The sequence below is a fragment of the Antedon mediterranea genome, chromosome 5, assembly GCF_964355755.1.
Source record: "Antedon mediterranea chromosome 5, ecAntMedi1.1, whole genome shotgun sequence".
NCBI classification, from domain to species: domain Eukaryota; kingdom Metazoa; phylum Echinodermata; class Crinoidea; order Comatulida; family Antedonidae; genus Antedon; species Antedon mediterranea.
In genome coordinates, this window is record NC_092674.1 from 27,669,104 (window position 1) to 27,685,400 (window position 16,297).

Below are 16,297 nucleotides of genomic sequence, written 5' to 3' on the forward strand. Positions count from 1 at the left end.
GGGTGTTATGTACTGAGAAGGCTGTAAACTAATTTTCAAACCCGCCCTGGGGCGGGTATAATTGCTAGTGTTAAATAAATTGAGAATGACAATTTAGAATCGTGCATTATTATATGTTCATTAATGCAATTAAGTTATTTTGTATTAATATTTAAAGCTCTACACTATCAAATTAGTTTGAAAAAAAAAGTGTGATGTGCCATCATGTCCATATATATATATATTTGACAGTGTAGACAAAGCTTAAGACAAGTTATGTATATTGTATATATAAACAATTGTTTTATTAGTCAATGTGCGAGGATAAATATTTAATATTCAAAACTAAATTAATTGTTTCACCGATTTATTATATTCAACTTGACATAAAACAAAAACAAAGCTAATAGTATACTAATGGATATTTGCATGAGAACTAGTACCTTAATTAAATACACTGATCTAAGCTCAAGTCAGAAGCCTGACCTTTGTCATTGACCTGGCTCTAGTCTCCAGCCAGACATCTTCATAAATTGGACATGATTCACTTAATTACTTTTGAATACCACCAAAGTTAGTACTGGAACGTTAATTTTATATGCGTCCAACAGCGAGAAACTCGCCAATTACAGGATGGATAAACTATTATCGTGCTTATAAACTACGTCTCATTTGAGGTTTAGAGAGTGAGTGGAAAGAGTTGTGAGTTACAACACTAGCACAAGGTCAGGATTGAACCTTGAGATTGGAAGGCAAGGATGTTATTGTTAAGCACCAAGCTACAGCTCCATTTTTTATTCACAATCTGTGTTTATATGCATATTTCTTAAATACTATATAAAGTAAATTTATTGGTACATGATTGTTCAAAATTTGTTGGAACCACATCATAATATAAAGGGCTTTTTAACGATTGAATTGAAAACATTTATAAATATTTTATTTCACCATATATCTTTTTAAATGTTAACTTATACATGATTATTGAATAGATTCACTATGAACACATAGACTAGATGCTTTTGCATAGATGGGGACTTTAAATACATTCTTTTTAACAACAAACACATTTATTATCAAATACAGCATACACACATAAAGAAAATCCCAGAAAAATAAAATACAAAAATTGGAAGATTTACCAAACTAGGTAAAAGAAATAAATAGAATTTAAAAAATAATGGACCTACTGTTTAAAACCGTTTTATATTTCAGCAGCCAGTTAATTAACACCAAGTTAAATTAACAAATATAAGAAATGACACCAAGTTTGGTACCATGGTAGGAATTGAACCAAACCTTAGAGGCATGCTAAGTACCAACCCACAGTACCATTAGTGTAATTTTTATACTATTTTCATGCAATCAGGTTTGATAAATTATACTGTTTATTAATGCAAGGTGTCTTGAGAAATTCCAGTAACATAGGTACTCTTCTGAATATGTACGTGAAAATTGAGTGACTTAAGGACTTTCTTGAGTGAAGTACTTTGGTGTGCCCATGTGATAACGATGATCGCTGCCTAAATGGTGTCCATTGTAGAAATTACCAAACCTTAAAAAAAATACAAAAAAAAAGTGTCAATGATCTCTAGTAGTCTTGACCTTTGTGTCGTTAATTCAAATTATGGTAATTAATGTAACATTAACACCTTTATAATGGTTATTTCATAACATTTACATCTTTTGAAACATACAAATGTTTACTCATTAGAAAATTAGATATAAAATCATGCATTTGCATTAGCCATTTAATGGCTAATGCAAATGCATGTTTTTATATCTAATTTAGGTTGAAATGTGAGAGATGTGACCCATGCTACACAGTGTGCACTTAATTTTATTGTACTCTATTTATTCAGTGAGTCACTTCTACAACAAATTATCAAACTGAAGAATGTCCCAATGATCAGTTCTACATAAAATGACAACCCCATCATTTTCTCTTTATCCGAATGTGACACATTTTCCAATAATCAAGAATGTGTTTAATAGCACTATATTTTTTGTCAATGAGTCACTTGGAAGCTTACCTTTGTGGAAAGTGGACAGACGGGTCAACCTTATTTTTGTCTATAACAACTACATTATTATCTTGTTGTGAATCTTTAGCCAGGATGTTGAATTTAGCAAGCTGTGCTTCTGTGTCACTCAGCTCCCCATGCGATATCCTGGCATATCCAACTCTACACCAAGAATAAAAGGTAAAATTAAAGTCACAATAGTCATCCATACAAACTGTATATTAACAAAATGTGTAGTTTTTTAATATTTCATGTATTTGAATAATGTATTTGTGGATACCTTTTCATCCTTTAAGCTCACACTATCAAACTTTATGTGACAAAAAATATGATGTGCCTATATATGGAAATGATGATGTCATACCACTACTATATTTGGGCATATCACTTCCATATTTGGGCATATCACTTCCATATTTGGGCATACCACTACATATAATGGAAATGATGATGTCACTAACATATTTGGGCACATCATACTTCTTTGTCACATAAAGTGTGATAGTGCAGACAGAGCTTTAGACTAATGTACGTGTGGGTACTTGGTTAAGTTTAAAGCTCTTTCTACACTATCAATCTAGTTAGACAGAAAAAGAGCGATGTGCCCAAATATGGTAGTGATATGACATCATCATGTCCATATATGGGCACATCACATTTTTTTGTCACATAAAGTTTGATAGTGTAGACAGAGCTTAAGACATGATATATCTCACCATGTTTATATAATTTTGTCAGACATAGAAGAAATTCTATACTGTCCAGTGATACAAGAAATTAAATTTTGTAATTGGTAAAGATGCCTTTACCAATTACAAAATTTTGCTATAAAAAATGTTAAAAATTATTAAGTTTTAAAAATAGCTGGAATACGTAAAACATTCTTTCACTTTCTTAACAAAAGTGATAACTTATCTATCAACAAAATCATTTTCCCACTTTTAATTTCCTCTATTGTTTTATGATAACAAATATAAATACAGGGATTACAATGCAGTTTTGTGATAATTTATTAAAATGTAATCATACCTTTTAAGACGATTATAAAATATATACTGGCAGAATCGGTCAACATCGGATGAGTCAATATCCTTTAGAAGAAAAAATGAATAAGATCACAGAAAGGTCAATTTAATATTTCTTATTAATTCATTACAGTGGCTAATTCTGAGAAGAAAGTTATTAGAATTTAATTGAGGAGATATAGGGTGAAAAGAGAGCAGAATTACAAATGACAGACAGCTCATATTTTGGTATTGTATGCTTGTAAGTTGGAGTTCAAATATTTTCAACATATCATCATCTTGAATGTGTGTGTACTTGTATCTACTTACTGTAAGTATTGTTTACAATGACTAACCAATCAAATGCAAGCGACCTTTCACCAGAAAACATTTAGCAGGAAACAGGTGAAAATTTCTATATGCTAATTATACAAACTAATTTGCATAATACAGATTTTGCTGTAGACACAGCTTACAGTACATAGACTATCACTCTGGATATTTGTATCAGTGTTTGTTACTGAAGAATTTTATTCATTAGAGACTGTAAAGTTGGAACTTAATTTGATCAAGTTGATTCTGTACATAAAGTAAATAATTAACATGGACCCCTACATGGGTTAGTGTGTGAAGGATATATCTACCAGTACCTATGAATGGATGGCCAGTACAAAAAGGATCTAATGTAAATGTAAGTACTGTCATTTATATTTATGTAGTCTAGAGAAATGATGTTGCAGCAGGAATCTACCTGTATTTCTATGCTAGCATAAAAGGTACAGTAAGTAAATCAGATGTTAGGGAACTTTTGATTTTTAATAACCTAGGACCAAGTTAGGCCGTATTAATTGATTGTTATCCAGACTACGGAGAATGTGCAGAGACGTATCGAGAGTATTCAGACGAACATCCTGCCTACCTTGAGTTTACCAATGTATCTTATGCGGTTGTAATCACGACTGTCTGGTTTTGAAACTATGTATCCCATAAAAACAATCGGACGATTACTGCAAGAAAAAATACATTATAAATTTATCTTTACTATTTAAACAATCCAATAGTTATATACTATAAACTTTCATTTACAGACTATGGTACTATAATGCTAAAATATACTCTTAAAGGCTAATTTACATAGACGAGCGGTAATGTTAAGCGGAAAACTGCGTAGCTCGTCCCACGTAGAATCTGTATCTATCCTGAGTGATAAATGCCCGTCCGCTCCGTGTTGTGTGTAAATGGTCATATGGAATAACATTGATTCTATATTTTTATTACCGTTACCGCTTATCTGTGTAAATTGGCCTTTAGTCATAAATGATAGTACAGTATATATAATCAGTTCTCCCATAATGATTGCTGGGTGTGCTTTTACAATACAACATGTATTCTAGTCCACTGTGTACTGTATATTATAAAGAGAATTATAAATTTGCACTATTGTGAAACCCGTTGATAAAAGCTCTATTATTATTATAAGCGACAATTATTATTATTGATAACGCTAACAAATAAAATTAATGAGCTGTTGAAAAAGAAATTTATACTACACATAATTAGAATTTTATTCCGTAATCCTCAAGGTCAATGAGTTACTCTCAGAAAGGGTTATTACTAAGATGGGGATATGCTTATATTTTATGTTGAGGTAGGTTTATAATTAGGCCAATAATAGGGCTATAGTAATAATAAAACATGCATTTAATCTCATACCTGGCTTTAGTAATATTAGCTAGATACTCGGCCTGTAGTTTGCGATCTTCGTCGTCTCTACTGTAATGTGAAAAAAAAAATTAATTTTAAAGTAAATTTTATAATTTTAAACAAGTTTGGTGCTTAATAACAAACATGCTTGTCCAACAACCTGGGTACAAATCTTTTTCTTGTCTCAAGTGTAAATTATATAACAATAATCTGCAAGCATTTATATTAATTTAATATTTCTATCAAGCATTTCACAATCAGGCATACAAAAAACATAAAGATTATGTAATGTATTAATAAAAACATTGCTTATTATTTACAATAATGTAAAACATAATCTTGCAAACAAATTATATAGCCATATAGAATTTCTTATTAACAAGTATATCCACTACATTCTCAATGCAAAATATATCAACTATATCAACAATACAACACGTTCTTAGTAGTACACAGAAGCGCAAAATATCGATAAATCTCACCTCAGTGAAAGTAATATATAGAATAAATAGAAAGGGAAAACAAAAATAGGAAAATTATATATCAAATATTGTAACAGTGGTTATATGTACAGATAACTATATAAGAATGCATACATAGTTTATAAATTTTAGTTTAATTTTAAAACCATAAAAGTAAAAGAATTAACAATATAATTCCCATGTAAAATCATTTACATAAAGTACCATCCATATATATTGTATATTTAGAGCAAAATATGAATTTTTAACTTAAGTTAACGTATGCTATTTTCCATAATTATGAATATTAAAACTGTATATAAATGAATAATTTGTATATTAACTGAGACAAGTATGAATATTTTCATACTTTTTATAAAATATTAAAACCATAAAAAATAGTAAGTATTTAAATTTATTTCTAATGAATTATGTAAATGAAGAATATACATATATTAATTGTAAGTTATCCTTTTGATAATCAGAGCATGGTAAAACAGATGTATATCAAATAACGTGATGATATTGAAACTGTATTGTCAAAATTCAGATTGGCTGATAACATAGCAGGTTCTGGCCATTTATACAGTGTACATAATATTCAAAAACAGTTATAGCAGTTTGCATTAAGGTAAGTATTTACATTGTTTGTGGTGTTGCTTAAAAATGTTTTGGATATCTTTTATTTTAAAAGATTTTTAAATTTAATAACTTTTTCAATTCAATAACATTTAATAATACAAGAATAATAAACAATAAGAAACAGTAATTTTTTAAACCAATTAAGGACAATTTTATGGCCCTGGTACTTAGTGTGTGATGCATACAAGGATCTCACTTAATACAAGGAGATAATAATTTTGTATGTAAATAACAATACATCACACTTAAAAAGCATTATTGAGTTAAAATAATTAATCATAAAATATGACACAAAAAAAATGTTGTGAATTTTTCTAAATAACCAGAGGAATAAAGGAAAAAATAAATAAAATAAAAAATGATGACATTATAGTTGTGTAATAATTCATTTTAAGTTCATTTCGAGTTTGTATGTGTTTCCTTTTAATCTCCATCGACCTATTTTCTGATTCTTAATGATAAATTAATGACTTTTTGATGATGAATAATTAAATAATATATTTGAATTTGAAGTATGTGTGAATACCTTCCTGTGAATTTGATGTACATTAAAGTAGATCATTATAAATGTGTCAGGAATGTCAGTGTTTATAAGTTAATTATAATAAGTCTGTTCCAATATGATGTTCACACATAGTGTTATCAGTATACAAAATAAGCATTTAGGAAATCTGTTTTAGTCATTGTAGAAATTCTTGTAAAATTAATATTGCCAATGAGATAACTTTATGAAACGTAATAGAGATAAGAAGTAGAGTCAATTGTCCTAAATCCGAACTAAGTCTGAAACTTTCCCAAAACGGAAACCAGACTGTATTAAAATTTAAAAACAAGCAAAATTTTTAAAATTGCGCAAGTTTAGAGAAACATTTTGACATTTTTCTCGCAATACGCCAGTTTCCTTTAACAAACATAAAATAAGACAATCTTCAAATTAAAATTAAATTTATTGTTATCTTAGTTATAGTATCAATAGTGCAGTATAAATATCTTAGTATCAATAGTGCAGTATAAATATCTTAGTATAAAAAACGCAGTATAAATATCTTAGTATCAATAGCGCAGTATAAATATCTTAGTATCGATAGCGCAGTATAAATATTGTAGTATCAATAGTGTAGTATAAATATTATAGTATCGATAGCGCAGTATAAATATTATAGTATCGATAGCGCAGTATAAATATCTTAGTATCAATAGCGCAGTATAAATATCTTAGTATCAATAGCGCAGTATAAATATCTTAGTATCAATAGCGCAGTATAAATATCTTAGTATCAATAGCGCAGTATAAATATCTTAGTATCAAAAGCGCAGTATAAATATCTTAGTATCAATAGTGCAGTATAAATATCTTAGTATCAATAGTGCAGTATAAATATCCTAGTATCAATAGCGCAGTACAAATAGACAATACAAATATCAAAATATTCAAAAAACATCCCCAAGATGATCGCAGTATACAAATGAGATAAATGCAAATACATAATTGAGTGAATTAGAACAAATCTATATTTGCTACTGTGTATACATACCCTTCATTTCCCATGTGACCTGTGACAACGTCTACGAGCGTGCCCGAGATGTTGAGTGTTGCGCTTATGGCAGGTGCCAATTCCCCGTTGGGTGAGGGCAGTAAGTGGTGCGTTGAATTTACGATGCGATACTTAGACAGCAGGAGATTTCTAGACATGGTGCAAAGAGGAAATAATTGGGAAATTATTATTATTTCAATAGGTTGAAAAATTAATGTGATATGTTATAATATGCTTTTGGAACTAAGTTTGATGTTATTTATTTAATAGTCACACAGTAGCTATCTTTAATCTCTAGTTAGTTTCATAAACTTAGCAGTTAACAGCTATCCATAAATAACAGAACCTCCTATATTGTATATAATAGAACACACCAACTAAATTAAAATTGTTTGATTTTATTCATAGACCAAAAAAAAATATAATATAAGGTATTAAGAAGTTTTAATAATTATAAATATTAATATCCATATAGAACCTTCTTAAAGCTCTGTCCACACTATCAGAATTTATGTGAAAATGTGATGTGCCCATATGGATATGATGATGTCATATCACTACCGTATTTAAGCATATCACTACCATTTGGGCACATCAAACTTTTTTGTCCAACTAGTTTAATAGGGTAGAGAGAGCAAACATGTATATACCAATGTTAGATTTTATTCATTAGACCAACAATAAAATATTAATAATGTGTATGAATTTTAATAAAATTACTATCCATATAGTAATCAAGGTCAACTTTGAATTAACGCTTTTTGTTAAATTTAATTACAACAAGATCAAAGCCATACATTGTGAAAACAAAGGACTTTGTGAAAGGGGATAATCACTATTTATTCATTAAGCAGGGCTTGACCTTTTTCTAACGAGCTTCGCTGATCAACTAATCAAAATTAATGAAAATACCTCTATAGTTCACGCGCTGTGGATTACCAATCAATAATTTATTATTAATTTTTTGTAATTACTAAGTAAAAATCAATAATTCTTATAATGAAATTGTTAGGTAGTGAATGACAATTTGTGAAATGATATCTATCAATAGATTAAATAGCATTATTTTTTCAAAATATTTTTTATGAAGTCTATTCAATATGATAGAATAAAAGAATGCAATAAAACACATTTATCACAATGGGATTATAATATCTGTAATGATTGCAAGTAATTTAATCAGTTTAATTTCTATATTTTAATACAACATATTCCTGTAGAGAAATAAGAAATGTATTTTACTATAGCTGTCTGAAACCAAGTATTTATTATGTATTAGAAATGTTTTATATCCCTAGGAATACTCTTTATATATAGAATCAAAAGATGTAACCTTACCCCCAAGTGTGGTCCTTAGTAGATGGCCCAAAATCGTGATACATATGTAGTTTTTCAGATAGGTACATCGCTATGTCATTGTTGCCTAGGAACGGCCTTGATGCATCACTCTCAAGCACTGTTATCACATCAGCATCTAAGGTCATTTTTTGGGAAATTAATAAAAAACAAATAAAATGTGTTATCACTAGCCATATCACCATTCACAGTTAGGCTAAGGGAAACACCCTTAAAATCTTCTATCTATTAGTTAATACAATTTAATAGAAATACCTAAATAATTATTAAGTGAAAAACTTAATACTTAAAGGAAATATCTCACTTAAGTGTGATTGGTGAATACGGCCACTGGTTGTTAGTATGTTACTTCAAAGTATTTAAATAGAATCTAAAATATTACCTGTTTCATTAAGAAGTTTTGCAACTCTCTCAAAGCTAGGCTTGCCCTCATTGTCATACATAAAATGTGCCGTAAATATCAGTGTAGAAAACTCATTTGGATTAGCCTTATTACTGGCAGGACTTCTAATATTCTGTCCCCGGTACGCATAACCACCAATACCAATGAATAGTAAAAACATTAACACTATATTAAAAGAAAAAAAACATACTGTTTATAGTACAAATAACGTAGAATGCCTTATTTCAGTATATTTATTAGTTAAACATGTGGGCCTACAAGAATGGTTTTACAAGACTTCCATGGGGTGTCTGATTCTAAGCTCTGTCTACACTATCAAACTAGTTTGACAAATAAAATGCGATGTGCCCAAATAATAAATATGGTAGTGATATGACATCATCATGTCCATGGGCACATCACATTTATTTGTCACATAAAGTTTGATAGTGTAGACAGAGCCTTTAGAAGAGTGACTTCTTAATAGACTTACACAGCTTGACATCAGCGTGTACCGATATTGGTCCAGTTCCGTCCAGATTGCGGAAAGCCATGTGCTTACTTGTGAATTTGGTAATGTCACGACCTTTACCAAGTAATAAAGCAAATCCAATATACAGTATTATGAATAAAAGGAGGTAGAATGTCCCTTCCCTGAAAAGAAAATCAAAATAGTTGATTGTTTAGAAAATAATAATAATTGAATAAGTAAATGTATTATTACTTTCTCAAAAACCGGATTTTGAAAATACAAAAATATTAGACAAAGAACAACAATACTTATCAAGAAAAATAAACGAAGCCATTTGGATAAGAAAAACGAATATGAACATCAACAGAGACCAGGGAGGACATGAACTGAGCCACATCTACGATGAATTAATAAAAAGGGACACCCGAGCATCTAAAGGGGGACACCAGCAGAAAGCTGAACATCAGACGAGAGGTGGCGCAATTCACCGAACTATGACGAATGACAGAACATCATGTCAACGTCATTTGCGTGAACAAGGCTACTGAAAGTAGCTGAAACGTAGCAAGTAAGTACTTGTCAACTGGTTTAACTAAAAGTTAACCTTTATTTATGTATCATTACTGTTCCTCAAGCTTAACTGGAACCTAGGAAATTCGGATTAGGCCTTCCATGGACCCACAGCCGCCCAGCAGTAATAATAATCCTCAGCTTATTTCACTTGGAGCTACTCCATTTTGGATTATCATTCATTTTAAAATCACTAACCTGGTTATCCAACCACCAGGAACAAAATTATAAGCTACTGTCCAGACACAGAAGAGCATTTCAATGAGATAAATACCCATCGCAAATGTTAGAGTCTTGACCGGTGGACAACTAGTCAGTCGGTCACTTATCTCTGGCCAGATTGACATGGTGTAAAGTGCAGAAAGAAGACCGAACGCAAATGCGGTGTAAGCATCAAAGTAATACATAGCGATGATGCAATGGCCGCCAATAAACCACGTCCAAAGAAAGTGAGTAGCTAGGCCAGCTTTGGAGGCGATCATTAGTCCTGTCACAAGTTCAATAAACACTCCACAACTGAAAATATATAAAAAGTATTTATCTATACAGCATGGCTAACCTTTGTAAAATTGTAATCTACGAGTGCTGAGGTATATTTGGAGGGATGAGAAAAGCACCTTATCCATGGGAAGCATGAAATAAAGTACACCAATAGGCTTTCATTTCAATCTTAATATTTTTTTGGGACTTAAAGATATTGGCCCCTTGAAACAATAATGTTGTACATTTTTGTTGTTGAATATGCCAATTTAATGTCAAATAATGGTTATTCACTTTGACCAAAAATTAAATGGAAAAAAAACCCAATTATTTACCTTAAAAAACTGTAGCTTAAAGAAATTGAACCGTTTACTTTTTATAACAAACTTTTTTTCCATGAAAGATTAGCTTTATTAATCTGCAAAATGATCTATTCAATGTCTTTATGTAACCTTTTGATATTTTATTATTCAAGTCATTTTTGCCATACCTAAATGGGTAAGGGCTAGGCCCAGTATAAGGATATCCCTTTCCAATCCAGCGACACAACACAGCCACATCACCAAATAAACAATGAGTAATGAATAACAGGCTCCCGAAACCTGCGGCTATCTTCTTCCAATGAGTGTTGACCTTTGTGTTAGGCTTAGCTTCAGGCAGTGGAAACTCAACTACAAAAGTAATTATATTAATTCGGTTTACTTTTAAAAGCTTCATATATTTAATTTTTATTAAAGATAGTCTTTCAAACAATTGATTTTTAAAATGTTAGTCAACACTATATGGCAATATATGCAGCTTTGTTATACTGTAGTAGTATAACATTTCATTGTACAAATTTTCCTTTTTTTAAGTCATGGGCCATTTTTGGTTTATCCAGGTAAGTGGGCAAATATATTGACCTATAGATCTTACCTGCTATGTACCTATCGATTACAGCAATAACACCAAGAGCAATGACAACGTTATTTGACGTAACATTGCTCCAGGCTGGCGTGATCGAAATGAACCATACTCTTGATGCTAAAAGTGCTATAAAGCCCAACAGATGGCCCCATAAAGACATACATCTGGTGAAATAATAAACATTCAATGAATAAAATTTTGTTTATAATATATGCACAACAGACGGTAAAGAATAAATTTACATTTTTTTAATGAAACTATTGTTTTTCTTGTTGAAGTTCCATACCTTTGATAAGCAGACATTAAATTTACATGTTTTTTTTAAACAAATATTCTGAAACTTTGTTTTCGTTTCTTTGACGTTCCATACCTTTGATAAGCAGATTTGTGCCACCACGTTGCCAACAACAACAAAATCGCAAAGAAATTACCACCAGCTAGAATCTGTAGTCGCAGCAACGTTGTTGGCGCCTGAAATGAGGCAACAGACGCTACACATAATAATCGCAGGATTAAAATTCCTGATTTACTTTGAATGGCATTTAGGAAGCGCGTTGAAATGCAGAGTAGAGGGCTGAACCAGACGAGTGCGTAGGCTTCGTATCCTGATATTTCCAACTGGTTGAGGGGGTAAAACCATACCATAGGTGCTAGTGCATGAAATATGGACCAAAACACATATCCTGAAATATTAAACAAATGACATATTAGATGAAAAAATCATAACAAACATTAATTATAAAAAAAAAAAAATTAAACAAATCCATAGTAGGAAAGCTGTCGACTGTGCCGATGGAAAACAACCAATTACATGCATGGTTAACCTCCATGCGGATAGAAAATTAATAAATTACACGCATGATTGACCACAATGGAAAAATATTGTAATGTAATAAATGGTAAATTCGGTTCATCTATATTACATTAATAATTGATAATATCATAGGCCTACTCATAAGATATATTTTTGTATAATTAATCAATAAAAGAAATCTAGGCCTATAACCAGCAGGCTGAACTGGAAGGCAAGTGATTTTGAGCTGGTGGGACTGGGTGTGTGTCGCCTGTCTGTGTCACTGTGACACACACAATCGACGCTTACCGATCACAGCCTCAGAAATCAAAGGCCTTATATAGCTTCTTGGGTGCCCGTACACCTCTATTTCTTCTTCCTCCTCCTCTTCTTCTTGTTGTTGTTCAGGTGTTACCTCATCGGGAATCTTTTGATCTTCTTTAGTATCTTCTTCTTTAGTTTTTGTTTCTTTCTCGTTTTTCTTTGTGCGAGCTGCCATCTTGTATCTAACGCCCTCGTGTGAAATGAAAACAAACTGTATAAATTAGTCTTGGAGGAACCAGACACCGATAATCGATAAAAGTACGGAACTCTTGAGCTATATTGTGTAGTCGTTTTTTGATAACTGAGAACTATCAGTGTGTATCATCCTCGTACATAATTGTTTCTTAGTTGTAATAAAGATCACATTATTATAACATCTAGCATGTTATTATAATATATAAATTTATAGGTATCAATACTAATATTTTTATTTTCAAAAAAATTCGATAAGTAATTTAATAACACTAAAACAACATTCTTAATATAACAAATGATATGCAGTACTACTAAATCAATGTCTAATTGCATTGTACAGTATTATGATCAGTGTAGTTACAATTTGATAACTGAGCACGGATCTTTTAATATCTACCTCATCAATAATTAGCATTGATATCATATATCACATTGTTGGATATGATCAGTGTAGTCATAATTTGATAACTGAGCACGCATCTTTTAATATCTACCTCATCAATAATTAGCATTGATATCATATATCACATTGTTGGATATGATCAGTGTAGTCATAATTTGATAACTGAGCACGCATCTTTTAATATCTACCTCATCAATAATTATTTTTAATAATCTATATCACATTGTTCGATATGATCAGTGTAGTCATAATTTGATAACTGAGCATGCATCTTTCAATATCTACATCATCAATAATTATTATTATTAATCTATATCACACTGTTGGATATGATCAGTGTAGTCAGAATTTGATAACTGAGCATGCATCTTTCAATATCTACATCATCAATAATTATTACTAATAATCTATATCACATTGTTCGATATAATCAGTGTAGTCAGAATTTGATAACTGAGCACGCATCTTTCAATATCTACATCATCAATAATTATTATTAATAATCTATATCACACTGTTGGATATGATCAGTGTAGTCAGAATTTGATAACTGAGCACGCATCTTTCAATATCTACATCATCAATAATTATTACTAATAATATATCACATTGTTGGATATGATCAGTGTAGTCAGAATTTGATAACTGAGCACGCATCTTTTAATATCTACCTCATCAATAATTATTATTAATAATCTATATCACATTGTTGGATATTATCAGTGTAGTCAGAATTTGATAACTGAGCACGCATCTTTTAATAGCTACCTCATCAATAATTAATGTTAATAATCTAAATCACATTGTTGGATATGATCAGTGTAGTCAACATTTGACAACTGAGAACGCATCTTTTAATATCTACCTCATCAATAATTATTACTAATAATATATCACATTGTGCGATATGATCAGTGTAGTCAGAATTTGATAACTGAGCACGCATCTTTTAATATCTACCTCATCAATAATTATTATTAATAATCTATATCACATTGTTGGATATGATCAGTGTAGTCAGAATTTGATAACTGAGCACGCATCTTTTAATATCTACATCATCAATAATTATTAATAATAATCTATATCACATTTTGGGATATGATCAGTGTAGTCATAATTTGATAACTGAGCACGCAGCTTTTAATATCTACCTCATCAATAATTGTTATTAATATCTTATATCACATTGTTGGATATGATCAGTGTAGTCATAATTTGATAACTGAGCACGCATCTTTAAATATCCACCTCATCAATAATTATTATTAATAATCTATATCACATTGTTGGATATAATCAGTGTAGTCATAATTTGATAACTGAGCACGCATCTTTCAATATCTACATCATCAATAATTATTATTAATATCTTATATCACATTGTTCGATATGATCAGTGTAGTCATAATTTGATAACTGAGCACGCATCTTTAAATATCTACCTTTTAATAATTAATATTAATAATCTATAGCACATTGTTTGATAGGATCAGTGTAGTCATAATTTGATAACTGAGCACGCATCTTTCAATATCTACCTCATCAATAATTATTATTAATAATCTATATCACATTGTTGGATATAATCAGTGTAGTCATAATTTGATAACTGAGCACGCATCTTTTATTATCTACCTCATCAATAATTATTATTAATAATCTATATCACACTGTTGGATATGATCAGTGTAGTCAGAATTTGATAACTGAGCACGCATCTTTTAATATCTACCTCATCAATAATTATTATTAATAATCTATATCACACTGTTGGATATGATCAGTGTAGTAAGAATTTGATAACTGAGCACGCATCTTTAAATATCTACCTCATCAATCATTATTATTAATAATCTATATCACATTGTTGGATATGATCAGTGTTAGTAATAATTTGATAACCGAGCACGCATCTTTCAATATCTATTTCATCAATAATTATTATTAATACTCTACATCACATTGTTGGATATGATCAGTGTAGTCATAATTTGATAACTGAGCACGCATCTTTCAATATCTATATCATCAATAATTATTAATAATAATCTATATCACATTTTGGGATATGATCAGTGTAGTCATAATTTGATAACTGAGCACGCATCTTTTAATATCTACCTCATCAATAATTGTTATTAATATCTTATATCACATTGTTGGATATGATCAGTGTAGTCATAATTTGATAACTGAGCACGCATCTTTAAATATCTACCTCATCAATAATTATTATTAATAATCTATATCACATTGTTGGATATAATTAGTGTAGTCATAATTTGATAACTGAGCACGCATCTTTCAATATCTACATCATCAATAATTATTATTAATATCTTATATCACATTGTTCGATATGATCAGTGTAGTCATAATTTGATAACTGAGCACACATCTTTAAATATCTACTTTTCAATAATTAATATTAATAATCTATAGCACATTGTTTGATAGGATCAGTGTAGTCATAATTTGATAACTGAGCACGCATCTGTCAATATCTACCTCATCAATAATTATTATTAATAATCTATATCACATTGTTGGATATAATCAGTGTAGTCATAATTTGATAACTGAGAACGCACCTTTTAATATCTACATCATCAATAATTATTAATAATAATCTATATCACATTGTTGGATATGATCAGTGTAGTCATAATTTGATAACTGAGCACGCATCTTTTAATATCTACCTCATCAATAATTAATGTTAATAATCTATATCACATTGTTGGATATGATCAGTGTAGTCATAATTTGATAACTGAGCACGCATCTTTAAATATCTACCTCATCAATAATTAATGTTAATAATCTATATCACATTGTTGGATATAATCAGTGTAGTCATAATTTGATAACTAAGCACGCATCTTTTAATATCTACCTCATCAATAATTATTATTAATATCTTATATCATATTGTAGGATATGATCAGTGTAGTCATAATTTGATAACTGAGCACGCATCTTTCAATATCTACATCATCAATAATTATTAATAATAATCTATATCACATTTTGGGATATGATCAGTGTAGTCATAATTTGATAA

General features: G+C 30.2%; 1 protein-coding gene across 2 annotated transcripts; it reads right to left on the reverse strand.

Moving 5' to 3' along the window:
- Positions 1-329: 329 nt before the first annotated feature.
- On the reverse strand, positions 330-12,815 carry LOC140050201 (PGAP2-interacting protein-like). Of its 2 annotated transcripts, none has more exons than XM_072095292.1 (14): positions 12,618-12,815; positions 11,886-12,198; positions 11,525-11,679; positions 11,100-11,280; positions 10,328-10,645; positions 9,581-9,741; positions 9,088-9,273; positions 8,688-8,823; positions 7,350-7,499; positions 4,721-4,777; positions 3,927-4,014; positions 3,033-3,094; positions 2,013-2,165; positions 330-1,534 (listed from the first exon to the last, which is right to left on the reverse strand). In XM_072095292.1, the coding sequence occupies exons 1-14, from the start codon at positions 12,805-12,807 to the stop codon at positions 1,444-1,446; spliced, it is 2,241 nt and encodes a 746-aa protein (XP_071951393.1). In that variant the 5' UTR covers positions 12,808-12,815; the 3' UTR covers positions 330-1,443. The 2 variants fall into 2 exon arrangements, with proteins under 2 accessions (XP_071951393.1, XP_071951392.1); XM_072095291.1 differs by having other exon boundaries at positions 4,721-4,780.
- Positions 12,816-16,297: the final 3,482 nt, after the last annotated feature.